Source organism: Melanerpes formicivorus, unplaced genomic scaffold, assembly GCF_026170545.1.
Source record: "Melanerpes formicivorus ecotype bairdi unplaced genomic scaffold, bMelFor1.0.p_v2 SCAF_2234, whole genome shotgun sequence".
In the NCBI taxonomy this organism is placed as follows: Eukaryota; Metazoa; Chordata; class Aves; order Piciformes; family Picidae; genus Melanerpes; species Melanerpes formicivorus.
In genome coordinates, this window is record NW_027144585.1 from 1 (window position 1) to 26879 (window position 26879).

The 26879-nt window shown below is 49.5% G+C and overlaps 1 protein-coding gene across 1 annotated transcript; it reads left to right on the forward strand.

Annotated features, from left to right (window-relative positions):
- Positions 1-228: 228 nt before the first annotated feature.
- LOC137461453 (atrial natriuretic peptide-converting enzyme-like) lies at positions 229-26096 on the forward strand (the record flags this gene model as incomplete). The annotated part of the gene is made up of 9 exons (XM_068171188.1): positions 229-382; positions 961-1071; positions 1906-2035; positions 10745-10867; positions 13904-13953; positions 16719-16893; positions 21878-22149; positions 23114-23247; positions 25781-26096. Coding segments are annotated over 9 exons (1332 nt in total), but the record flags the coding sequence as incomplete, so codon positions are not given.
- Between the last annotated feature and the right edge of the window lie 783 nt (positions 26097-26879).

The following is a 26879-nucleotide window of genomic DNA, read 5'->3' on the forward strand; positions in this document are numbered from 1 at the left end:
TCCAAGGGATGCGTGCGCTCTCATCCAAGAAAAGGAAGGCGATGCTAAAGTGATTTGCTCTCGATCATGGCAGAGAGAAGATTCTCTGAGGGCTTAGGTTAGGCTAGTCTCTAACTATCAAACCCTGTTTCCTCTCTGCTTTTGTGTCAGGGCTTGAATATTCCAAAGTAGCAGAAAAGTTTCCCCAGTTGAAGGGCTTCCAGCTTTTGCAACATGCTCTCTCTGCAGACAGTATTCCAGAGCCAGAAAATCAATGGTGTCAGCACTTCCTCCTCTATCTGTGTGGTGCTCTCTGTGGAGTACAATAGATTTTTGCACTGGAGCTGCAAAGAAATGCATGGTTTGTATGGCACTATGGATGGTATACAACAGCCAGGCATAGGTATAACTGAATGCAGCTTCCTTCCATGCATAGGTCTGGAGCACAGCCCTGTGAGGAGAGGCTGAGGGAGCTGGGGTTGCTTAGCCTGGAGAAGAGGAGGCTCAGGGGAGACCTTATTGCTGGCTACAACTCCCTGAAGGGAGGTTGTAGGCAGGTGGGGGTTGGTCTCTTCTCCCAGGCAAGCAGCACCAGAACAAGAGGACACAGTCTCAGGGTGTGCCAGGGGAGGTTCAGGCTGGATGTTAGGAAGAAATTCTCCCCAGAAAGAGTAGTTGGCCATTAGAATGTGCTGCCCAGGGAGGTGGTGGAGTCACCACCCCTGGAGGTGTTCAAAAAAGGATTGGATGTGGCACTTGAAGCCATGGTTTAGTTAGTCCTGAGGTGTTAGGTAATAGGTTGGACTTGATGATCTCTGAGGTCTTCTCCAACCTGGCTAATGCTGTATTCTCTACCTTCACCCTCCTCTTTGTTTTGTTTGTTAGGTTTTTTTCCTTCAGTCTTAAGGTGACCTTCACATAGATGACTTCTTTCTCAAACTGTAATGTTGAGGGGTTGTTTTTTTTTGGTCCTTTTTGCAGCATTTTGTGAGGAGAGTGAAGTTGAATGTGCCAATCACGAATGTGTGCCACGTGAGCGCTGGTGCGACGGGCGAGCAGACTGCAGTGACAGCTCCGATGAATGGGACTGTGGTGAGTTTCCACCGTGGTGCACTCTGCCTGGAAGGGAGGTTTGAGTGAGGGGGCATTTGATTTAAAATCCAGCTGCAGTGGTGGAGAGATGCAGCCTTTATTAACAAGGAGAGGCTGAGGGAGCTGGGGTTGCTTAGCCTGGAGAAGAGGAGACTCAGAGGAGACCTTATTGCCGTCTACAACTACCTTCGGGGAGGTTGTAGCCAGGTGGGGGTTGGTCTCTTCTCCTAGGCAACCTGGGACACAAGGAAGCTCCCTCAGCCTCTCTTTATTACCATTCACAGTCTCAAGCTGTGCCAGGGGAAGTTTAGGCTGGAGGTAAGGAGAAAGTTCTTCCCAGAAAGGGGAACTGGTCATTGGAATGTGCTGCCCAGGGAGGTGGTGGAATCCCCATCCCTGGAGGTGTTCAAAAAAGGATTGGATCTGGCACTTAGAGCCATGGTTTAGTTGTCATGAGGTGTTGGGTGACAGGTTGGACTTGCTGATCTCTGAGGTCTTTTCCAACCTTATTGATTCAATGATTCTAAGAAGCATTCATCCCACAAGTTACCTTAGGGACTTCAGTTGGAAAATCTGTGTGAGGTAAAACATAACAACATTGAGGCCATCAGAAACCCAGGTGAACCTGTGCTGGGGAGTCAAGAGTGTTCTGAGGACACCTTTCTGGTTGTGTCTTGTGCTGCTTAATGTCAGCAGGGCTCTGCTAGCCATGGTTGTCTTGGGTTTAAGTTAGATAAGCATTGAGGCATATGAAATCAGCAGAGGTTGGATGTTTTCAGTGTGCCATTTGGAAAAGTATGGGAAATAATCCTGACTTCTTCTCTTCCTTTACAGTTACCCTGTCTAAAACCATGAATTCCTTGATGCTCCTGACCATCCACAGGTCAGCTGCTGCTAACCACGTTTGTGCTGATGAGTGGCAAGAAGATTTAAGCCAACTGGCCTGCAGTCAGATGGGTTTAGGGTAAGGTCAGTAGTTTGTAGCATTGCTGTATTTCTTAGGAGTGTTGGAGCTTGGTGTGAATGAATGGTCCTTCCACACTGCAAGGTTAGACCCAGTGGGGAAATGGTTCACAGAGAAAAAGAGGTCATGAAATTTTGTGAGCTGTGACAGGCTCACTAAAAGGCAGGCAATGTCATCACTTTCTGATCATGACATGATTGTTATTCCAAGGGAGTGTTGAAAAGACAGTGCTGGATTGGCAAGCCTCAGTATTTGAACTTGCAGTAACTGCTGAGGCTCAGATTTTCTTTGGCAATGTGGTACTCTCTGTCTTCCTAAGGGATTAAAACAGGCTCAGGAAACACAGGAAAATGTCTGTGTTGATTGGCATTCCTCAAGCTAGGCAAGCAGATGTGTTTAACTTGGGTCTCTCTGAACAATGAATTCACAGTCTCACAGTATCACTAAGGTTAGAAGAGACCTCAAAGATCATCGAGTCCAACCTGTCACCACAGACCTCAGGACTAGACCATGGCTCCAAGTGCCACATCCAATCCCCTCTTGAACACCTCCAGGGATGGTGACTCCACCACCTCCCTGGGCAGTACATTCCAATGATGAATGACTCTCTTGGTGAAGAACTTTCTCCTCACCTCGAGTCTAAACGTCCCCTGGCACAGCTTGAGACTGTGTCCTCTTGTTCTGGTGCTGGTTGCTAGAGAGACGAGACCAACCCCTTCCTGGCTACAATCTCCTTTCAGGTAGTTGTAGAGAGCAACAAGGTCACCCCTGAGCCTCCTGTTCTCCAGGCTAAACAACCCCAGCTCCTTCAGCCTCTCCTCATATTGTTTAGGGCAGAGCTTTCTGTGAGGATCTCAGATAGAGCCTCTGTGCCTCTTGCTGCAGACACTCTGAAGTAATAGCTGCTTTATGGAATGGAGTCATAGAATGGTTGGGGTTGGAAGGGACCTCAAGGATCAGCCTGTTCCAGTTCCCCTGCCATGGGCAGGGACACCTCACACTACAGCAGGTTGCTCACAGCCACATCCAGCCTGGCTGCAAACACCTCCAGGGATGAGGCTTCCAGCATCTCCCTGGGCAACCTGTGCCAGTCTCTCACCACCCTCATGGGGAACAACTTCTTCCTAACATCCAAGCTGAATCTCCCCACTTCCAGTTGTGCTCCATTCCCCCCAGTCCTATCACTCCCTGACACCCTCAAAAGTCCCTCCCCAGCTTTCTTGTAGCCCCCTTCAGATATTGGAAGGCCACAAGAAGGTTTAGTTGATTAGATGGTGTTGGGTGATAGGTTGGACTCGTTGATCTTGAAGGTCTTTTCCAACCTGGGTAATTCTGTATTCTAAGTTATTTCCAATCACCATTGTGGGTCCAGGAATCTTGCACAAAATACACACACACACACACACAAAGGAGATAAAAATTCTTTTCAAACCCCAAATATATCTTTTAAAGCAGTGCTTCTCTTCAGGCTTCCCCACAGGAACTATTCCTCCTTCAGAAAACTAAGGGTGGGAATATAGAGATTCTAGCCATAATCTAGCACACTGCAGAACCAGTCTGTGCAGGGACTGGCTTGAGAGCAGCCCAGAAGGAAAGGACTTGGGGATGCTGGTGGATGAGAAGCTCAACAGGAGCCAGCAGTGAGAACTTGCAGCCCAGAAGGCAAAACACATCCTGGGCTGTAGCAAGAGAAGCAGAGCCAGCAGGGCAAGGGAGGTGATTCTCCCCCTCTGCTCTGCTGAGACTGCACCTGGAGCACTGTGTCCAGTTCTAGAGCCCCTAGGACAGGAAGGATCTGGAGGTGCTGGAAGGTGTCCAGAGAAGGGCCACGAGGATGAGCAGAGGGCTGGAGCTGCTCCCTTATGAGGACAGACTGAGGGAGTTGGGGCTGTTCAGTCTGCAGAAGAGAAGGCTCTGAGGAGACCTAATTGTAGCCTTCCAGGATCTGAAGGGGGCTACAGGAAAGCTGGGGAGGGAGTTTTGAGGGTGTCAGGGAGTGATAGGACTGGGAGGAATGGAGCAAAACTAGAAATGGGTAGATTGAGATTGGCTGTTAGGAAGAAATTCTTCCCCATGAGGGTGGTGAGACACTGGCACAGGTTGCCCAGGGAGGTGGTGGAAGCCTCATACCTGGAGGTTTATGCAGCCAGGCTGGATGTGGCTGTGAGCAACCTGCTGTAGTGTGAGGTGTCCCTGCCCATGGCATGGGGCTTGGAACTGGCTGATCCTTGAGGTCCCTTCCAACCCTGACAATTCTATGATCCTAACCCTCCCCCAGCTTTGTGGCTCTCCGGATTTCTTTAACCGTGACTTCTGCTGAGGTTTGATTTAACAGTTCTTGTGTTTCTTCTTAGAGCAAGCAAATGAAGACAAAAACAGTGCACATGAGAGATCAAAGTTGAGATTTCTTAATGTTAGGCCAGAAATTCCACTGAGTGGTAGCAGATGGCATCTTTCTTTTCTCCCTAGCTCTTCAAACTCTTTTCCATAACTGTCTCTGGTATTTTCCTAAGTGCCACCTCCCAGTTATTATATAATGTGGTATGTGGTGAAGTTTAAGACACAAAGGAAATGTCTCCCTAGCACTTGGCAGATAATTTTAATTCTTCAGCCTAAATTCATATGGAAATAAAAAGAAAAGAAAAGGGAAAAAAAAAAAAGACTTGAAGGGCATGAAATGGCAGTGTTTGAAGTTAGGTCAGTATAGCTGCTGCTGGTGCCAGCCTCTTGGTTTGGGAGATAAAAAGCAGTGTCTGAAGCAACATGAAAAGGAACTCTGTCCTGCCTATTGCACAAGATCTGAGCTATTTTTCATAGGTTCATAGAATTGTCAGGGTTGGAAGGGACCTCAAGGATCAGCCAGTTCCAGCCCCCCTGGCATGGGCAGGGACACCTCACACTACAGCAGGTTCCTCACAGCCACATCCAGCCTGGCTGCAAAAACCTCCAGGCATGAGGCTTCCACCACCTCCCTGGGCAACCTGTGCCAGGCTCTCACCACCCTCACAGTAAAGAATTTCTTCCTATCATCTGATCTAAATCTTCCTTCTTTCAGTTTAAAACCTTTACCTTTTGTCCTATCACCACACTCCCTGATGAAGAGCTCCTGTAAGCTCCCTTTTAGTAGTGGAAAGCTGCCCTAAGGCCTTCCTGGAGACTTCTCTCCACAATTGAATCATGGAATCAATAAGGTTGGAAAAGACTTCACTGATCATCACATCCAACCTGTGACCCAGCACCATCTAATCAACTAAACCATGCAACCAAGTGCCTCATCCAGTCTCTTCCCAAACACCTCCAGTGATGGTGACTCCACCACCTCCCTGGGCAGCACATCCCAATGGCCAATCTCTCTTGCTGGGAAGAATTTCTTCCTAACATCCAGCCTAAACCTCCCCTGGCACAGCTTCAGACCGTGTCTTGCTCTGGTGCTGCTTGCCTGGAGGAAGAGACCAACCCCCTCCTGGCTACAACCTCCCTTCAGGTAGTTGTAGAGAGCAGTAAAGTCTCCTCTGAGCCTCCTCTTCTCCAGGCTGGATGGCATCCCTTCCCTCCAGTATGCTGCCTACAAACCCAGTGAGGGTGCACTCAGTCCCACTCTGTGTAGCCAACAAAGACATTAAACAACACTGGCCCAATACCACCACCACTTGTCACTAGTCTCCACTTGGACACTAAGCAAACAGCATTCTATTCCCCCCCCCCCCCCCCCGTTTTTTTTCACCCTGAAGGCTTCCAAGTCACATTTAATAAGTCTAACACTAAACAGATATTCAGTGTCTGTCCCAAAAACTCATTCTGACATCAGAAAAGCTTCTTCTGGAGGATGTTGTTATTGCCAGCAGAATTGTGAGAACATTTCTTAGGGAATAATAATTTGTAAAGGACAATGCTAAACAGAAGTTACACTGAATTATTGATTCTTTCCCCACCCCCCCCCAGTCCAGTGAATTGTATCAGCAGAGGAAAGAAAAGTGGAACAATTAGGGTGTTTTGTTTTTCAGCTCTTTTAAAATGAAGCACTTAAAAATCTGGTCTCCAAACAATGCTTTTCTCTGAAACGTGCCCTCCCCAGATTCAAAAAATTAGAGCTTATTAATCTTAAGTGAAAGCCTTTAAATTGAATTTGCAGTTCAGTTCAGTCCTCCAGCTCAGGAAGTCTGTGTTTCATTTGAGGCTGCACTATAAGCTCTACCATAAACTTTGTGTCGTTGTGTGCAGCGATCAGCAGGTAGCAGGCTGGAATGCTTTGAAAACTAGGGGGAGGTCTGCAACTGCAAGGATCTAAAGGCACCCTGAAGTGTGTCCATTGAGGGTTAGGCTTGAGCTCACAAGCTCAGGCATGGCTCTTTTGAATCATTCAATCAACAAGGTTGGAAAAGACCTCAGAGATCATCAAGCCCCAACTATTACCCAATACCTAACAGCTCCTGACAACTAAACCATGGCTCCAAGTGCCTCATCCAGTCTCTTCCTAAACACCTCCAGTGATGGTGACTCCACCACCTCCCTGGGCAGCACATTCCAATGGCCAATCTCTCTTGCTGGGAAGATCTTTCTCCTTACCTCCAGCCTAAACCTCCCCTGGCACAGCTTGAGACTGTGTCCTCTTGTTCTGGTGCTGCTTCCTGGGAGAAGAGACCAACCCCCACCTGGCTACAACCTCCCTTCAGGTAGTTGTAGAGAGCAATGAGGTCTCCCTTGAGCCTCCTCTTCTCCAGGTTAAATACTCCCAGCTCCCTCAGCTGCCCCTCACAGGGCTGTGCTCTTCTTCACAAGAGTAAACTTAAACTCCAGTTCATAGAGTCAGAGAATCCTAGAATGGCTCAGGTTCAAAGAGATCTCAGAGATCACCTACTCCAACCTCCCCTCCATGGGTAGGGATGCTTCTCAACCAGACTCAGCTGCTCAAGGCCTCATCCAACCTGGCCTTGAACACCCCCAGGGAGGAGGCAGCCACAACCTCCCTGGGTAACCTATTCCAGAGTCTCACCGTCCTGGTACTGAAGAATTCTTCCTAAGATCCAGTCTAAACCTGCTCTTCCTCAGCTTCAAACCATGTACCCTTGTCCTATTGCTAGACAATCCTAGCAAGAGTTCCTCTGCAGCCTTTCTGCAGGATCCCTTCAGGTATTGGAAGGCAGCTCTAAGGTTCCCCTGGATCCTTCTCCAGGCTGAACAACCCCAGCACCCTCAGCCTATCCTCATAGAATCATAGGATGTTTGGGGTTGGAAGTGACCTCCAAAGGTCAACTAGTCATAGAATCACAGAATCAATAAGGTTGGAAAAGACCTCAGCGATCATCAAGTCCCCTGTCACCTCATCTTGAAGGTCTCTTGCAGTCTGGTCTGGTCTATTCTATTCTATTCTATTCTATTCTATTCTATTCTACTCTACTCTACTCTACTCTACTCTACTCTACTCTACTCTACTCTACTCTACTCTCTTCTATTCTAAACCATGGCTCCAAGTGCCACATCCAATCCTAGCTCCCTCAGCCCTCTCCTTGTGCATCAGTGCCATAGGTCCCTAGAAAATTTGAAAGCCATCTGCATGACCCTCTCCAGCTTCTGCCTCTCAAAGTGAGGCAGCTGGTTTCACTCAGCACCATGGCTTCAGTTTTGGTGCTTGCAGCAATCCAGGGGACATTGAAATGAATTAGTCTAAAATCAACATGAGGCTCTGAGCAAAGCTGTTCTGTTCTGTGCAAACCAAAAGGGAAAAGAAAACTGCAAGGAAGTGAAAGATCCTTCTGAAAGCTTCTTTGTGTGGCTTGCCTGAAACCATGCAAGGCTCAACATATGGCCACACACCCTGACTCTGGGGCATATTTATATAGTTTGGGTCAACTCTGGCAAGGCAGTAAAAGAAACAATTGGCATGAGAGCTGATTTTGAACTCTTGGGATGTAGATTGATGTCTTAATTAGCAGCTCTAGCCTCCTTGTTGGGGTCTGTAAGAAACTCAGGAAAGCAAAATGTTCCCCTGAAGAAATGACACACTGTGAGCTGACACAGCTCTCTGCATGGGAAGATTTCTTCCCTTTTCTATAGGCTCACAGGGTGTTAGGGGCTGGAAGGGACCTCTGGAGATCTAAGTCCAAGCCCCCTGCCAGAGCAGGACCACAGGTCACACAGGAACACATCCAGATGGGTCTTGAAAGTCTCCAGAGAAGGAGATTCCACAACCTCTGTGGGCAGCCTGTTCCAGTGCTCTGTGAGCCTCCCAGTGAAGAAGTTCCTCCTCATGTTGAGGTGGAACCTCCTGTGCTGGCGTTTACATCCATTACTCCTTGTCCTGTCCCAGGGAGCAAGTGAGCAGAGCCTGTCCCCTCCCTCCTGACCCCCAGGCCTCAGATATTCATAGACATTTATTAAATCCCCTCTTAGTCTTCTCCAGACTGGACAGCCCCAGGGCTCTCAGCCTCTCCTCACAGGGTAGTGCTCCAGTCCCTCCCTCATCCTTGTAGCCCTACAGAATGTGTTCACAGCAGAAACTGTGTGCTGCATCTCTGAAGGGCCAAGTACAACCTGCTGCCTGCTGTGTTTCTGGAGCACAGGATGAGCCTGGCTGAAGCAAGTTCCCATTGCTCCACCTCCCTCATTTTCTCTGAGTGCTTTACAGTCCCTGCTTGGAATGGATGCTCCTGCCAGAATGGATGCTCCTGCCACGGCAGCCCCTCCCTGGAGGCTGAAAGCCTCAGACCTACAAGCTCAGACCAGCCCAAGTCCTTAGTCTTCCTCTTAACATTTCTAGCTTGTGTTCTCTCATTCTCTTCCAATTCCCACCTGGCTCTGGTCTCCACACAAGTGTTAACCACTGCCTCAGGAGCCAGCCTTTTACATCCCCTTCCTCCAGGCTATTTCTAGCTGCCACAGATGAAAGGGGACAAGTGGTGGCCCCTGCCTATCTGAAAAACATCTTGTATCAGCACGACCAAGTGGGGGGAACACTCTCTAAATGTTTATAGCAGGCATTCTAAAGACATAAATTAGGGCATACTGGTTCTGAGTGCATTACATCAAGCTCTGACCACCAAGGGAAAAAAGGCATAGCTGTAATTCTACTTTACTAAGTATAATACCTTGTGTCAGCAATTAGAACATTTCATCCAGGCTTAAGTATCTTGTAGGTTGTTGCCTTGGATTAGATGTAGCTGTCTGCTTGGTGGGGATCCCCTCCCTCCAAGAAGGACATTGAATTGGTGGAGTGTGTCCAGAGAAGGGCAACAAAGCTGGTGAGGGATCCAGAGAACAAGTCTTAGAAGGAACAGCTGAGGGAACTGAGAGGAGACCACACTGGTCTCTACAGCCTACCTGAAAGGAGGTTGCAGTGGGCTGGGTGTTGGTCTCTTCTCCTTTGGATCAAGTGATAGAATGAGAGGAAGTGGCCTGAAACTGTGCCCAGAGAAGTTTAGATTGGATATTAGGAAACAGTGATTTGGTGAATAGGTGACCAGGCATTGGAATAGGTTGCCCAGGGAGATGGTGGAGTCACTGCCATTGGAGGTGTTCAAAACCCATGGCAATGGAACGTGGTTCAATGGCCATGGTGGTGCTTGGTCATAGAAACACAGACTTGTTAGGGTTGGAAGGGACCTCAAGGATCAGCCAGTTCCAACCCCCTGCCATGGGCAGGGACACCTCACACTACAGCAGGTTGCTCACAGCCACATCCAGCCTGGCTGCAAACACCTCCAGGCAGGAGGCTTCTACCACCTCCCTGGGCAACCTGTGCCAGGCTCTCACCACCCTCATGGGGAAGAACTTCTTCCCAACAGCCAATCTCAATCTCCCCATTTCTAGTTTTGTTCCATTCCCCCCACTCCTATCACTCCCTGACACCCTAAGAAGTCCCTCCCAAGCTTTCTTGTAGCCCCCTTCAGATACTGGAAGGGCAGAATTAGGTCTCCTTGGAGCCTTCTCTTCTGCAGACTGAGCAGCCAGCCTCAAGTCCCTCAGTCTGTCCTCATAGCAGAGCAGCTCCAGCCCTCTGCTCATCCTCGTGGCCCTTCTCTGGACACTTTCCAGCACCTCCAGATCCTTCCTGTAATAGAGGCTCCAGAACTGGACTCAGTACCCCAGGTGGGGTCTCACCAGAGCAGAGCAGAGGGGGAGAATCACCTCCCTTGACCTGCTGGCTCTGCTTCTCTTGCTGCAGCCCAGGCTCTGCTTGGCTCTCTGGGCTGTAAGTGCTCACTGCTGGCTCCTGTTGAGCTCCTCATCCACCAGCACCCCCAGGTCCTTTACTCCAGGGCTGCTCTCAAGCCAGTCCCTGCCCACTGCTTGGACTTAGAGACACTGCCAAGCATTAGTAACCAGACCCAGGCTGTTGTTAACTGTTCAATGGATTTCCACCAACAGGAATGTAAGAAAATCTCTTTACTTCTGCACATGTAGTTTTGGAGGCAAGGAACTGCAGAAGCCCTGTGCCAATGCATGCACCACAGCAAGTGCCACCAGCAGGCTCCTGCTGTTCCCACATCCACTTCTGGTTCTTGACAGAAAATACAACATGAGGCTGTTAGCTGGCCTGGCTCCTTGGGGTGATTTCATCCCCCTAGCTATGACTCTGCCACATGTGGCTGGCACAGAACACTCAGCTGTGTGTCTCTGGAATAAACAGGAGGCACTAGAGCCTCTTCACCTTCACAGCTGTGACACTGAAACCTACTGGAAGGTCTAGGGATGCCTTTTCATTTGTTTCAGAGGACCATCCAGGACTGAAATTGTAATAGAGGATGAGGAAATGCAGCACCAAAATTGGCTGAACCTGCACTCGGACTGGAAGAACAAAAATGCCTCCACCTTGCATGGACTTCTGGTCACTGGGTAAGTGACAGGTAAATGACATTTATCTCACTGCTGTGGGTAGTCACTTACCAAGGGAGGCTGACAAACTGCTGTTGGTAAGCTCTTTCCCCCCCCCCCCCAAGGTATCTGTGTGTAGATCTCAGCACATACTCATGGGAGCCTATAACAATTTCAGTGTCTAACCAAACTGCAGTCTCTTTTGAATCCACCTTGGGAATATTCAGGGGCCCATTCTGCTAGACTAACAGCATCTGAGTGACACAGAGGTGATGCCCTTGAAGCACTTGGACCAGACAGCTTCATTAAATCCCTGCTGACCAAGCTAAGTCCAGTAAGTACCACAGAGCAAACCCAGCAGCAACCTCTGCAGGCCACGTAGTTGGATTCATACATTTGGAGTGACCACAGCTGCTTCAGCAGAGGCTATAGCCACTTACAGTAGGTTTCCTTAGCAGCTCCTTTGCCTTCCTGTGGTGATATAGTTTTAATTTGCTCAACTAGACAGATAGTTGGTAATGAGGAGCCAGGATCTCATGGTTGAGACATTCAAAGTATGACTCTGAGGCTGCAAAGCCAATCAAACATTCAGGGCAAAACTTGGAGAGCTACCTAGTCCCCACCTGCAACTGCATCTGCAAGAAGCAGATTCATTGCTTCCTTGTTCTCTTCCTAATGCCTAGGAGACTAGAGAACATCCTCTTCCACAGCAAGTCCTCCTGTTTCACCAGGAAAGCTTGTCTTGGCTAAATGCAGAGGCACACCACCTGTGATGGCACAGATCTCAGGAACAGACCTGCTCTTCATAGGATCACAGAATCAATAAGGTTGGAAAAGACCTCAGAGATCACCAAGTCCAACCTGTCACCCAGCACCTCATGACTAACTAAACCATGGCTTCATCCCTTTTTGAACACCTCCAGTGATGGTGACTCCACCACCTCCCTGGGCAGCACATTCCAATGGCCAATCTCTCTTGCTGGGAAGAACTTTCTCCTCACCTCCAGCCTTGTGCTTGGCTCCATCATTTCCTGCAGTGAGACTTTCCTGTAATGGCAGAACACTATAAAGACTGTCTGCAAGTGCCTACCTTGGCTTTAGTGCTAGTTCTGTTCTACACTAGCATTTCCCCCACTCAGCTCAGTTCGTTTTCCTTCCTTTATCTGGAAGCAAAGCCACTGCAGGATGCTGGCCTCATGCTTGAGGATTTCCTCTTTTTGTTTGTAATTCTTTCTCTAATTTAGCTCTGCATGCCTCAGACAGGTGCATACCTGGTTGGAATGAAGAAAACCAGTGGTGCAACTAAAAAGGCAGGCAGCTAGCTGAGCAACGATGCTCACTGTTTCAACAAGGATTTGCCCCTGCTTGCTGCAGAGGGGGTTGGACTGGGTGACCTTTGGAGGTCCCTTCCAGCCCAGACCATTTCACTTCCTTTTTTGACTCCCATAGGATTCATAGAATACCTGGTTGGGTTGGAATGGAATGGAATGGAATGGAATGGAATGGAATGGAATGGAATGGAATGGAATGGAATGGAATGGAATAGAATGGAATAGAATAGAATAGAATAGAATAGAATAGAATAGAATAGAATAGAATAGAATAGAATAGAATAGAATAGAATAGAATAGAATAGAATTAACCAGCTTGGAAAAGACCTTTGAGATCATCAAGCCCAACCTATCACCCAACATCATCTAATCAACTAAACCATGGCACCAAGCACCCCATCCAGTCTCCTCCTAAACACCTCCAGAGATGGTGACTCCACCACCTCCCTGGGCAGCACATCCCAATGGCCAATCTCTCTTGCTGGGAAGAATTTCTTCCTAACATCCAGCCTGAACCTCCCCTGGCACAGCTTGAGACTGTGTCCTCCAGGGACCTCAAGGATCATCTAGCCCAACCTTTGACAGAGAATAATTTCTTTCCTCCTCTCATCTGGACATTCTCAACAGGAATGATAATGACAGAATGACAGAATCATTTTGGCTGGAAGAGACCTTTAAGATCACCAAGTCCAGCCATCAACCCAGCACTACCAGGTCACTACTAAACCGTGTCCCTCAGCACTACATCTCTGCATCTTTTCAATCCCTCTGTTGTGGTTGTTTTAATACTTTCCTTTTGCACTCTTCCTGGGCTTTATTTGTTGGTCTGGTTGGTTTGGTTGTTTGTCTGCTTTCCCTCCCCTCCAAAACACCCCAAACCTTTATAGTTTCATAGTTTCATTCAGGGTTGGAAGGGACCACAAGGATCATCTAGTTCCAACCCCCCTGCCATGGGCAGGGACACCCCACACTAGATCAGCCTGGACAGAGCCTCATCCAGCCTGCTCTTAAACACCCCCAGGGACGGGGCCTCGACCACCTCCCTGGACAACCCATTCCAGGGCTTCACCACTCTCATGGTGAAGAACCTCCTCCTCACATCTAGCCTGAATCTCCCCACCTCCAGCTTCATTCCATTCCCCCTAGTCCTATCACTACCTGAGATCCTGAGAAGTCCTTCCCCAGCCTTCCTGTAGCCCCCTTCAGATACTGGAAGGCCACAATTAGGTCACCTCGGAGCCTTCTCTTCTGCAGACTGAACAGCCCCAACTCCTTCAGTCTGTCCTCATAGGAGAGGTGCTCCAGGACATGAAAGATCATCTGCTCTGGAAGGTAATTCAAAGCAAACTCTGTCTTTCAGCTGTGAGGGAAGAGGAGAATGGCAAATCTCTGTGCTTTCAGGTGGCATAAATTAAGACTTGACAGGCTGTCCATCCCAGCTGCCCTCAGAGCTGGAGCAGTGCCCAGGCAGAGAGGTAGTCTGCAAAATATGTAGCTCCCACTCCTGAAATGCATTGCAAAGCTGAACTAATATTTTGAATTCTCTCCAGGCACATGCTGGAACCCACGGATGATCTGGCACAAGAGGCTCTTCCTGTTTCCTTTTACAGGCAGGGGGCAATTTTTTTTCAGCAGCTGGCTCCCAGCAAGGAGCACAATACCTGTGCTGACCTGCAGATCACCAGAACCTGCAAGCATTAATGGAGGTTTTTGTTTCAATATCCAGGCAGAAGTGTCGAAGCAGAAGCAAAGTGGCTCTCATTTGCACTAAAGAAGGTAAGAAAGAAAGGCAGATCAAACAAAGATGTTTGTGGGGTTTTCTTCCAAGAGGAGTTAAATTACTTCTACAAATGCAGCTGTTTAGTCTGGAGTCATTCTGAAAGTTGTTTAGACTCCTCCAACATAGAATCAGAGAATTGTTAGGGTTGGAAGGGACCTCAAGGCTCAGCCAGTTCCAACCCCCCTGCCATGGGCAGGGACACCCCACACTACAGCAGGTTGCTCACAGCCACATCCAGCCTGGCTGCAAAAACCTCCAGGCATGAGGCTTCCACCACCTCCCTGGGCAACCTGTGCCAGGCTCTCACCACCCTCATGGGGAAGAATTTCTTCGTAACATCCAAGCTGAATCTGCCCATTGCTAGTTTTGTTCCATTCCCCACAGTCCTATCACTCCCTGACACCCTCAAAAATCCCTCCCCAGCTTTCTTGTTAGCCCCTTTCAGATACTGGAAGGCCACAAGAAGGTCTCCTTGGAGCCTTCTCTTCTGCAGACTGAACAGCCCCAACTCTCTCAGTCTGTCCTTGTAGCAGAGCAGCTCCAGCCCTCTGCTCATCCTTGCGGCCCTTCTCTGGACACCTTCCAGCACCTCCAGATCCTTCCTGTCCTAGGGGCTCCAGAACAGTGGAGTGCTCCAGGTGGGGTCTCACCAGAGCAGAGTAGAGGGGGAGGATCACCTCCCTGGCCCTGCTGGCTCTGCTTCTCTTGCTGCAGCCCAGGATGTGATTGGCTTTCTGGGCTGCAAGTGCACACTGGTGGCTAACATCCAGTTTCTCATACTGGGTTCTTTATGGTTTGGGGTTTTTTACCCCCATTCTGTTCACTTTCATCAGCTTATATATTTTTCCTTTGACGACAAGGCTGTGTAGTTGCAGTAGCCTAATCCTGCTCCCCCAACAGGAATTTTGTGAGCAGCCAGGTCCCAAAAATTAAGTCAACAAAGCTTCCAGTTGGAAATATCCTTTAGCAGAAGAGTGGTGAGCAGGCTCTCTGCCTGGGACTTGCAGCTGCAAGCTATTTAGCTGTGAGGCTCAAGGGCACAGAAGTACCTGAAGGAGAAAGTTACAGACCAAGTCTGTAGGGACAGCAGACTGGGGAAGTTTAAGTGGTTTGAAAATGCAGAGGTTCTTCATCTTCAGTGAAGTCTAAAGGGGAGCTTTGCTGAGGAGCACTTCAGTGATGAATTAGCCTCACACAGGGAAAATCCATCACAAGCCTAAATTTGGGAAACTAATCAAAACATTTACTGCTCTTCAAGAGGAAAAACAACTCATAGGAGCCTGTCAAGGCTGTTTGCTTCTGACATATGGTGCTTCAAGCACACTTAAACCTCCTTGCCCTGTGAAATTAAGTGAACACGGCAAGAATTGCAAGTTACAAATAACCACCACTCCAACTGATTCCTTGGCTGCTGAATTCCCAGGGATGTCTGCAGTGGCTGAACATCTTCCCTTGGGTGTCTGGAAAAGAGAAGACTGAGAGGGGATTTAATAAATGTCTATAAATATCTGAGGGCTGGGGGTCAGGACAGACTCTGCTCACTTGCTCCCTGGCACAGGACAAGGAGCAATGGATGTAAGCTGCAGCACAGGAGGTTCCACCTCAACACAAGGGGGAACTTCTTTACTGTGAGGGTCACAGAGCCCTGGAGCAGGCTGCCCAGAGAGGCTGTGGAGTCTCCTTCTCTGGAGACTTTCAAGGTCCTTCTTGGATGTATTCCTCTGTGACCTGAGCTAGATTGTATGGTCCTGCTCTAGCAGGGCGGTTGAACTTGATGATCTCTTTGGGTTGGAGGTGGTTGGGGCCCCATCCCTGGAGGTGTTTAAGGCCAGGCTGGATGAGGCTCTGTCCAGCCTGATCTAGTGTGGGGTGTCCCTGCCTATGGTACAATCTCCAGTGGAAGTGGCTTATTAAGCAGTATGGATGGAGAGTGTCTTCAAAAGTCTTCTCCCTCAGCAATTTCCACAGTCAAAGCAGGCATGGAGCCATGTAGCAGAGTAAACAGTTGGCCATTCAGGGTACACCTGGCTTAAGAAAAGCCTTAATGCCCTTGAGCAGATTTCCCTGAAGAAATTCTTGCAGCTTCTGTGTTCTTCCAGACAGCACAAAGTAGCCCAAGTGCAGTGCTAGATGGCAAGGACATAAACCCAGGAAACATCCCAAGGGCAGCTCATAGAATCATTTCACTTGGAAAAGACCTCTAAGATCTTTCTCCTCCTGTCTTCCTCTGTCTCCTCCTGTCTTCCTCTGTCTCCTCCTGTCTTCCTCTGTCTCCTCCTGTCTTTCATCTCCTCCTTTCTTCCTCTATCTCTTATTTTTACTACTGTAATCAACTTTATGATCCCAGAAATGTTTTTGTTGGGAAAGATCTTTAAGATCAATTGAGAGGAAGGGAGGGAAGGATGAAGGATGGGAAGAAGGGAGAGAGGGGGGGATGAAGGATGGGAGTGAAGGAGGAAGGGAGGGAGGAAAGGAGGGAAGGAGGGTCAGGATCTCAAACTTAGCTGGGTTAAGATTTCAGGCTGAGCTGGCCAAAATTCATCTCAGGAGAGCAAAGTGGTGTGAAGCAAAGGAAGGATGTAAGTGGCTTGGTCTGCGCAGTGTTACTGCCTGGCTGTTGATTGCTGAATTTACTACCTTGCTCAGTGACATTTCATGACTCTATTAGCATTGCTCTGTGGCCAGTTTGCTGGCAGCAGGTCTTGCTTCTGGTGCCTCTGTGGCAACAATTAACTTCCCTTCTGCATCTGTTCCTCACTAGACTGTGGCCGGCGCCCAGCTGCTCGCATGAACAAGAGGATCCTTGGGGGCAGGACAAGTCGCCCAGGCCGGTGGCCGTGGCAGTGCTCCCTGCAGAGTGAGCCAAGTGGACACATTTGTGGCTGTGTTTTGATTGCAAAGAGATGGGTCTTGACAGTAGCACACTGCTTTGAAGGGTGAGAGGGCTGAGTTTTACCATTCATCCAAGCGTGGCCACATGTGCGTTGCCAAGTCCTTCCTCCTCTGTAATTACCACAGGGGTAGGTGGTGAGCTTTGCAGAAGGGCAAACCCCAGAGGCCTGCCTTCGAGAGACTTGGAAAGGAAAGGAATTGGGACCTAGGGTGGCTTAGCCTGGAGAAGGGGAGGAGACATTATTGCCATCTACAACTACCTGAAGGGAAGTTGCAGCCAGGTGGGGGTTGGTCACTTCTCCCAGGCAACCAGCACCAGAACAAGAGGACACAGTCTCAAGCTGTGCCAGGGGAGGTTTAGGCTGGATGGTAGGAAGAAATTCTTCCCAGCAAGACTGGCCATTGGAATGTGCTGCCCAGGGAGGTGGTGGAGCCACCATCACTGGAGGTGTTTAGGGGGAGACTGAGTGGGGCACTGGGTGCCATGGTTTAGTTGATTAGATGGTGCTGGGTGACAGGCTGGGCTTGATGATCTCAGAGGTTTTTTCCAACCTGGTTAATTCTGTATTCTGTAAATGGTACTCTTAGGAAGTTCTTCCCCATGAGGGTGGTGAGAGACTGGCACAGGTTGCCCAGGGAGGAAGCCTCATTTCTGGAAGTTTTGAAGGCCAGGCTGGATGTGGCTCTGAGCATCCTGATCTAGTGTGAAGTGTCCCTGCCCATGGCAAGGGGGTTGGAACTGGACCATCTACACCTAGTCTGTGGTGACAGGTTGGGCTTGATGATCATTGAGGTCTCTTCCAACCTTGGTGATTCTGTGATCTTTGAGGTCTCCTCCAACCCTGAGAGTTCTGTGATCTTTTATAAACCAGGCTCAGGTTTTTATATGCTTCATTATTCACTGCTGGGCTCTCTGCTGAGGAAAGCTAAAGGAGGACACTTTGAATTTCAGCAGAACATGGCAAAGCAAAGACCAAACCACTAATCCTACAGCTCTCATGCAACTGCCATAGAGTCAAAAAACTCAGAGGCACCTCATTTATTTTTGCTTTGGCACCAGCATAGAAATGATCCTGGGGAAAATGCTGTGGCCATGAGTAAGATTAGGCAAACCTCAGTACTTCCTCACTCTGCAGCTGACATATTGGAGCCACTGCTTTTCCTAATGACAAGCACTCCACTCCTTTTCTAGGACTGCAGTCATGACCAAGGCAGGCTTAACCACCACTATGTGAGGCCCTGTGGTGTCTGGAGTACAGAGGAATTGTTTCTCCTTAGTGAAAGATAAGCCAAGAAGTAAACATTCTCCAGTTTTTGTCAGATGCAGAAAGACTGCCACGCTTGGGGGCTGGCAGTATCCCCCCTTTAGGCAGGGCTGCATAGTATCTGTGTGAGCTCAAATCATAGCATCACAGAACTGTCAGGGTTGGAAGGGACCTCAAGGATCAGCCAGTTCCAAGCCCCATGCCATGGGCAGGGACACCTCACACTACAGCAGGTTGCTCACAGACACATTCAGCCTGGCTGCAAACACCTCCAGGCATGAGGCTTCCACCACCTCCCTGGGCAACCTGTGCCAGTCTCTCACCACCCTCATGGGGAACAACTTCTTCCTAACATCCAATCTGAATCTACCCATTTCTAGTTTTGTTCCATTGCCCCCAAGTCCTATCAGCATCACAGTATAACTAAAGTTGGAAAAGACCTCAAGGATCATTGAGTCCAACCTATCAACACAGACCCCATGACTAGACCATGGCACCAAGTGCCACGTCCAGTCCCCTCTTGAACACCTCCAGGGACGGTGACTCCACCACCTCCCCGGGCAGCACATTCCAATGACGAATGACTCGCTCGGTGAAGAACTTTCTCCTCACCTCGAGTCTAAACCTCCCCTGGCACAGCTTGAGACTGTGTCCTCTTGTTCTGGTGCTGGTTGCCTGAGAGTAGAGACCAACCCCTTCCTGGCTACAACCTCCTTTCAGGTAGTTGTAGAGGGCAATGAGGTCACCCCTGAGCCTCCTCTTCTCCAGGCTAAGCAACCCCAGCTCCCTCAGCCTCTCCTCACAGGGCTGTGCTCAAGGCCTCTCCCCAGCCTTATTGCCCTTCTCTGGACACGTTCAAGTGTCTCAATGTCCTTCTTAAACTGAGGGGCCCAGAACACTTCCTGACACCCTCAAAAGTCCCTCCCCAGCTTTCTTGTAGCCCCCTTCAGATCCTGGAAGGCCACAATTAGGTCTCCTGGGAGCCTTCTCTTCTCTAGACTGAACATCCCCAGCTCCCTCAGTCTGTCCTTGTAGCAGAGCAGCTCCAGCCCTCTGCTCATCCTCGTGGCCCTTCTCTGGACACCTTCCAGCACCTCCATGGCTACATGTTAAAAGGTCCTTTTCCCATTTTCATGCTAAATCCATGAATATTTACCAAAAGAGTCTTAAACAATTGGAAGAGTCAGAGTCCCCTTTGTTCTTGGGCAGAGGGAATGTGCTTGGCACACCCTGAATGCCCAATAAATGAGAGGCTTTTCCCCATGGCTATCATCAAAGATTTAATTTTCATAATAGAACTGCTCCTCTGGGATTTCAGCTAGGCTTTGCTTTGCTGCTCTCAGCAGCAGAGTACTGAGCAATATTGTCACCCCAGAGAAATTGGTACGTGCCTACCAGTGACCACAGAGGGATCCAAGGGGGAAGTTCTGAGTGCCTTTGGTATTGATATACAGCTGAAGGCTCTGCAGCCATTCAGAGACCTGGGCAGACTGACAGCTGGGCAGAGAGGAACCTAGCAAGGCTCAACAAGGGTAAGTGCAGAGTCCTGCACCTGGGGAGGAAGAATAAACTGCACCAGAACAGGCTGGGAGGTGATCTCCTGGAGAGCAGCCCTGTGGACAAGGACCTGGGAGTCCTGGTGGATCAAGAGTTATCCATGGGACAGCAATGTGCCCTTGTGGCCAGGAAGGCCAATGGGATCCTGGGGTGCATTAAGAGGAGTGTGTCCAACAGATCCAGGGAGGTTCTGTTCCCCCTCTACTCTGCCCTGGTGAGATCTCATCTTAAGTACTGCCTTCAGTTTTGGGCTCCCCAGTTCAAGAGGACAGGGATCTGCTGGAGGGGGTCCAGCAGAGGGCTAGAAGGATGATTAGGGGACTGGAGCACTGCCCTGTGAGGAGAGGCTGAGGGACCTGGGGCTGTTCAGTCTGGAGAAGAGACACCTTAGAGGGGATTTAATAAGTGTCTATAAATATCTGAGGGCTGGGGGTCAGGAGGGAGGGGACAGGCTCTGCTCACTTGCTCCCTGGGATAGGACATGGAGCAATGGATGTAAGCTGCAGCACAGGAGGTTCCACCTCAACACATGGGAGAACTTCTTTACTGTGAGGGTCACAGAGCACTGGAGCAGGCTGCCCAGAGAGGTTGTGGTGTCTCCTTCTCTGGAGACTTTCAAGGCCTGTCTGGATGCATTCCTCTGTGACCTGAGCTAGATTGTCTGGTCCTGCTCTGGCAGGGCATTGGACTGGATGATCTCTTTGGGTCCCTTCCAACCCCTGACATCCCGTGAGCCTGTGACTGAACACAGTCACTATCAGATGGTTAAGTATCTTCTGAAGGTGTGAGCTGTAACTCCTTTTATAACAGGCAGGAAGGAAATGGAAAGCATTGTCTCTTACTAGTCAGATCTTCACTGTAGTTAATCACAGGATCATACATAATCACAGACTGGTGGGAGTTGGAAGGGACCTCCAGAGATCACAGAACCTCAGAACTGTCAGGGTTGGAAGGCACCTGAAGGATCATCCAGTTCCAAGCCCCCTGCCATGGGCAGGGACACCTCACACTACAGCAGGTTGCTCACAGCCACATCCAGCCTGGCCTTCAAAGCCTCCAGCCATGAGACTTCCACTACCTCCCTGGGCAACCTGTGCCAGTGTCTGTCCATTGAGTCCAACCCTGCTGCTGAAAGAATCACCTAGGGAAGACTGCACTGGAAGGGTTTGCAAAGTCTCCAGAGAAGGAGACTCCACAACCTCTCTGGGCAGCCTCTTCCAGGGCTCTGTCACCCCCACCAAGCAGAAGTGTCTCCTTGTGTTGAGGTGGGACCTCCTGTGTTCCAGCTTGTACCTGTTGTTCCTTGTCCTGTCACTGGGCACCACTAAAGAGCCTGGCACCTTCATCTTGACCCCCACCCCTCAGCTATTGATAGACATTGATCAGATTCCCTCTCAGCCTTTTCTTCTCCAGACTGAACAGCCCCAGGGCTCTCAGTCTCTCTTCACAGGGGAGATGCTCAAGTCCCCTGATCATCCTTATAGCTCTCTGTTGGACTCTTTCCAGCAGGTCTCTGTCTCTTGAACTGGGGAGCCCAAAACTGGACACAGTATTCCAGGTGTGGTCTCAACAGGGTGGAGAGGAAGAACCTCCCTAGCCCTGCTGGCCACACTTTTCTTAGTGCACCCCAGGATACCACTGGCTCTCTTGGTCACAAGGGCACATTGCTGTCCCATGGAGAACTTGCTGTCCATTAGGATTCCAATGATGCCCAAATATTTTTCCTTCCAGCATTGGTGTGTGCAATGCTCTGCAGAGTGCAACGTGTGAAAAGTCAGGGAGAAAACCTTCTCAGGTGATTTTAGCTTAGAATTATGCTCCTGACGGAAATTTCTTCTTTCTTTCTATCTTGATTTCTTGATCTTTTATTCCCTCCCTTTTCTTTCCTCCCTTTCCATTCCTACCTCCCCCCTGCTTCTTTCCCCCCCTTCCTTCCCCTTTTTCTTTCCCTCTCTCCTTTCTCTTCCTCCTTCCCTTCCTTCCCCTTTTTCTCTCTTCCTTTCTCTCCATTCATCTCCCTTCCCTCCTCTCTCTTCTCTCCTCTCCCCCTTCCCTCCTCTCTCTCCCCCTTCCCTCCTCTCTCTCCCCCTTCCCTCCTCTCTCTCCCCCTTCCCTCCTCTCTCTCCCCCTTCCCTCCTCTCTCTCCCCCTTCCCTCCTCTCTCTCCCCCTTCCCTCCTTTCTCTCTCCCTTGCTGTTGTTCCAAAGGAGAGAAAACGCCGCTGTTTGGAGAGTGGTGTTTGGGATCAGCAATCTGGATCACCCCTCAGGCTTCATGCAGACCCGCCTAGTGAAGACCATTATCCTCCACCCCCGCTACAACAGAGCAGTGGTAGACTATGACATCAGCATTGTGGAGCTGGATGAGGACATCAACCAGACAAGCTACGTGCGGCCTGTCTGCTTGCCCAGCAAGGACCAGCTGGTGCAGCCAGATACCTACTGCTACATCACCGGCTGGGGACACATGGGCAACAAAAGTAAGAGGAATTGGCACTGCAATGTGCTGCCCGGGGAGGTGGTGGAGCCACCAGCCCTGGGTGTGTTTAAAGGTGGTTTGGATGTGGTGCTTGGGGCTATGGTTTAGGGGTGAGCCTTGTAGAGGAGGGTTCTGGGTTGGACTTGGTGATCCTGAGGGTCTTTTCCAACCTGAGTTTCTTTGATTCTGTGAAGGTTCCTAGGGCTCTAGGAAATACATTTTAACCTTCTACTGAGTAAATCAATCAAGTGACCCCACTGCAAAGCTTTTCCCATTCATACTATTACTGGACCCTGTAGTCAGCACTGGCCACACCTTAAGTCCTGTGTCCAGTTCAGATGCTGGAAGGTGTCCAGAGAAGGGCAACAAGGCTGGGGAGGGGTCTGGAGCACAGCCCTGCTGAGGGAGCTGGGAGTGTTTATTAATAGACCTTATTGCTCTCTACAACTACCTGAAAGGAGGTTGCAGCCAGGTAGGGGTTGGTCTCTTCTCCCAGGCAGCCAGCACTAGAACAAGAGGACACAGTCTCAAGCTGTGCCAGAGGAGGTTTAGGCTGGAGGTGAGGAGAAAGTTCTTCCCAGCAATAGAGATTGGCCATTGGAATGTGCTGCCCAGGGAGGTGGTGGAGCCTCCATCCCTGGAGGTGTTTAAGAACAGCCTGGATGAGGCACTTAGTGCCATGGTCTGATTGATTAGGTAGGGTTGGGTGGTCAGTTGGACTTGATGACCTTGGAGGTATCTTCCAACCTGGCTGATTGATTCTGTGACCTATAGCTACTCATGCAGGGGTCTGGCTGTGCCAAGGGAGCATTCTTCTCTTCTCTGCTTTCACAGATCTCTGTGAAGTGATGGTTATAATCCTTCCTCCTGTCAACATTTCTCCCACCTTGGAGAGCCATCAGAGCTGTGTGTGTCAGTGTTCATAGTTTAATACTCACTGGTGTTTTGGTGGGTGTTTTTTTTAGTGCCTTTCAAGCTGCAAGAAGGAGAGGTTCGCATCATTTCCCTAGAGCAATGCCAGTCCTACTTTGACATGAAAACCATCACCAGCAGGATGCTGTGTGCCGGCTACGAGTCTGGCACCGTGGACTCTTGCATGGTAGGTCTCTCTGAGGAGAAAGTGACAGCCAGCCTTGCTTGTAGAACTCAAGAGTACTAGGATGCTCAGTAAGGGTAACGTATGTCAGCTACTAGAGGAATTACAAGTTAGTTCCATGCATGAATCCAACTTCTTTCTTCTTCGTCTCCCTTCTTTAGTTGTCTTCATCTTCCTCTTATTTTCTTCTTTTTCTTTTTCCCTCTTCTTCTTTCTTCCCCTCCCTTTCTTCCCCTCCCTTTTTCTTCCCCTCCCTTTTTCTTCCCCTCCCTTTTTCTTCCCCTCCCTTTTTCTTCCCCTCCCTTTTTCTTCCCCTCCCTTTTTCTTCCCCTCCCTTTTTCTTCCCCTCCCTTTTTCTTCCCCTCCCTTTTTCTTCCCCTCCCTTTTTCTTCCCCTCCCTTTTTCTTCCCCTCCCTTTTTCTTCCCCTCCCTTTTTCTTCCCCTCCCTTTTTCTTCCCCTCCCTTTTTCTTCCCCTCCCTTTTTCTTCCCCTCCCTTTTTCTTCCCCTCCCTTTTTCTTCCCCTCCCTTTCTTCCCCTCCCTTTCTTCCCCTCCCTTTCTTCCCCTCCCTTTCTTCCCCTCCCTTTCTTCCCCTCCCTTTCTTCCCCTCCCTTTCTTCCCCTCCCTTTCTTCCCCTCCCTTTCTTCCCCTCCCTTTCTTCCCCTCCCTTTCTTCCCCTCCCTTTCTTCCCCTCCCTTTCTTCTCCCTTCTCCCCCTTCTTCTTTCTCCTTTTCTCCCCCCTCTCTTCTCCCCCCTCTCTTCTCCCCCCTCTCTTCTCCCCCCTCTCTTCTCCCCCCTCTCTTCTCCCCCCTCTCTTCTCCCCCCTCTCTTCTCCCCCCTCTCTTCTCCCCCCTCTCTTCTCCCCCCTCTCTTCTCCCCCCTCTCTTCTCCCCCCTCTCTTCTCCCCCCTCTCTTCTCCCCCCTCTCTTCTCCCCCCTCTCTTCTCCCCCCTCTCTTCTCCCCCCTCTCTTCTCCCCCCTCTCTTCTTCTTTCTCCCCCTTTCTCCTTTTCTTTCTTTTGCCCCCTTTCTTCTTCTTCTCCCCCTTTCTCCTTCTTCCTTTCTCCCCCTCTCTCCCTCTTTCTCCTTCTTTCTCCCTCTTTCTCCTACTATTCTTATTGTTGTAATCAATTTCATTTTATGAAAACCACAGAAATGTTTTGGTTGGAAAAGACCTTTAAGATCAACTGAGTCCAAATATTCTCCACGCCTGGTGCTAAACCAAAGCCCCTCAGCACCACATCTCTGTGGCTTTTAAGCACCTCCAGGGATGGGGATTCAACCACTCCCTGGGGAACCTATTCCAGTCTTTGAGAACCCTTTCAGTCAAGAAGTTTCTTCTAATAATGAAAAGCTGCTGGAAGAGTTTCAGGTTTCTGTGTAGTAGTTAACTGCTGGACTGTTGAGAGGGTTCTCAAACACTGGAATGCTCTGCCCAGGGCAGTGCTGGAGTCACCATCCCTGGAGGTGTTTAAGCAGTGTGTGGACCTGGTGCTCAGGGACATAGTTTAGGATTGACCCTAAACTGGGTGGAGGCTTAGACTGGATGAGCTTGGAGGTCTCTTCTGACCAGCTGTTTTCTGTGCCTTTGGTTTTTTGCCCTGCATGAGCCATTTGCAGGTCATTTTTTGGAGCAAATAAACACGATTCTGTGTCACCCTGTGAGCTGCTGCATGGTTCAGAGCAGCCAGGTTGTACAATTAAAGGCAAATGTTCTCTGGAATGAGTCCAGAGAAGGGCAGCGGAGTTGGGGAGGGGTTTGGAATACAAGCCCTATGAGGAGAGGCTGAGGGAGCTGGGGTTGCTTAGCCTGGAGAAGAGGAGGCTCAGGGGAGACCTTCTTGCTCTCTACAACTACCTGAAGGGAGGTTGTAGCCAGGTGGGAGTTGGTCTCTTCTTCCAGGCAACCAGCACCAGAACAAGAGGACACAGTCTCAAGCTGTGCCAGGGGAGGTTTAGGCTGGATGTTAGGAAGAAGTTCTACACAGAGAGAGTGATTGCCCATTGGAATCGGCTGCCTGGGGAGGTGGTGGAGTCACCATCACTGGAGGTGTTCAGGAGGAGAGTTGATGGGGTGCTTGGTGCCATGGGTTAGTTGTTTAGGTGGTGCTGGATTGGTTGATGGGTTGGACACGATGATCTTGAAGGTCTCTTCCAACCTGGTCTGGTCTGGTCCGGTCTGGTCTGGTCTATTCTATTCTATTCCTATTCCTATTCTATTCTATTCCTATTCTATTCTATTCCTATTCCTATTCCTATTCCTATTCCTATTCCTATTCTATTCTATTCTATTCTATTCTATTCTATTCTATTCTATTCTATTCTATTCTATTCTATTCTATTCTATTCTATTCTATTCTATTCTATTCTATTCTATTCTATTCCATTCTATTCTATTCCATTCCATTCCATTCCATTCCATTCCATTCCATTCCATTCCCATTCCATTCCATTGGCTGCAGGGACTGAGACAGCTTTAACCACCTGGCTGCTGGCCATGCACGGCCCCTGGAGCCTGTTTTTCCCTCTCATGTTTCAGGGTGACAGCGGTGGACCACTCGTGTGCGAGCAGCCTGCGGGGCGCTGGACTTTGTTTGGCTTGACATCCTGGGGCTCTGTCTGCTTCTCCAAGGTTTTGGGACCTGGAGTGTACAGCAACGTGTCACATTTCATTGAGTGGATCGAGAGGCAAATATACATCCACACCTTTCTGCTCAACTAACTCCAGCTGGCGAGAACTGTGCTGACAGGCAACAGAGAAAACACAACACAACAAAACCAAACCAGAAAGGAATCAGCACTTCCAACCCTGAAGATTTTGCAGTCCAGAAACTCTATGAAAAAAAAAAAAACAACCCTAAAACCAACAACAAAAAGGAATTTCAAGCTTCTGTTGTGGAGTTCTGGAATCTGCAGCTGTATGTTAATGGTAAACCCTCTGGTGGTGAATATAGTTTTGAGGTAGAATTAATAATCCTTTTGACTTTTCTGGTAAGTGTGCTGTGGTGTTATTCCAAACACAGCCAAAAAAACAACAACCCAAGCTTAAAAGACAAGAACCAGACACTTCCAGCCTTCCAGCTCTTCAGTTAAAGCAGTAGCACAGACTAGGAAACCCATTTCTTTTTAGATAGCCTGTTTGAAGCCTGTTCAGTTGGCAGCCGCGGACATCGGCACCCACTTTGTTGGCAGGAAGAACGGCCTCATTCAGATGGCACAGACAGGACCTGGACTCACAGCACCAGGCATGGCTGCACTGCTGGAGGGTGTGGGAGAGACTGATGCAGAGTTTGTAGATTAGAACAGAATGGAATAGAATTAACCAGGCTGAAAAAGACCTTCAAGAACATCAAGTCCAACCTATCACCCAACACCATCTAAGCAACTAAACCATGGCACCAAGCACCCCATACAGGCTCTTCTTAAACACTTCCAGTGATGGTGACTCCACCACCTCCCTGGGCAGCACATTCCAAGGCCAATCTCTCTTCCTGGGAAGAATTTCTTCCTAACATCCAGCCTGAACCTCCCCTGGCACAGCTTGAGACTGTGTCCTCTTGTTCTGGTGCTGGATGCCTGGGAGAAGAGACCAACCCCCAGCTGGCTACAACCTCCCTTCAGGTAGTTGGAGACAGCAA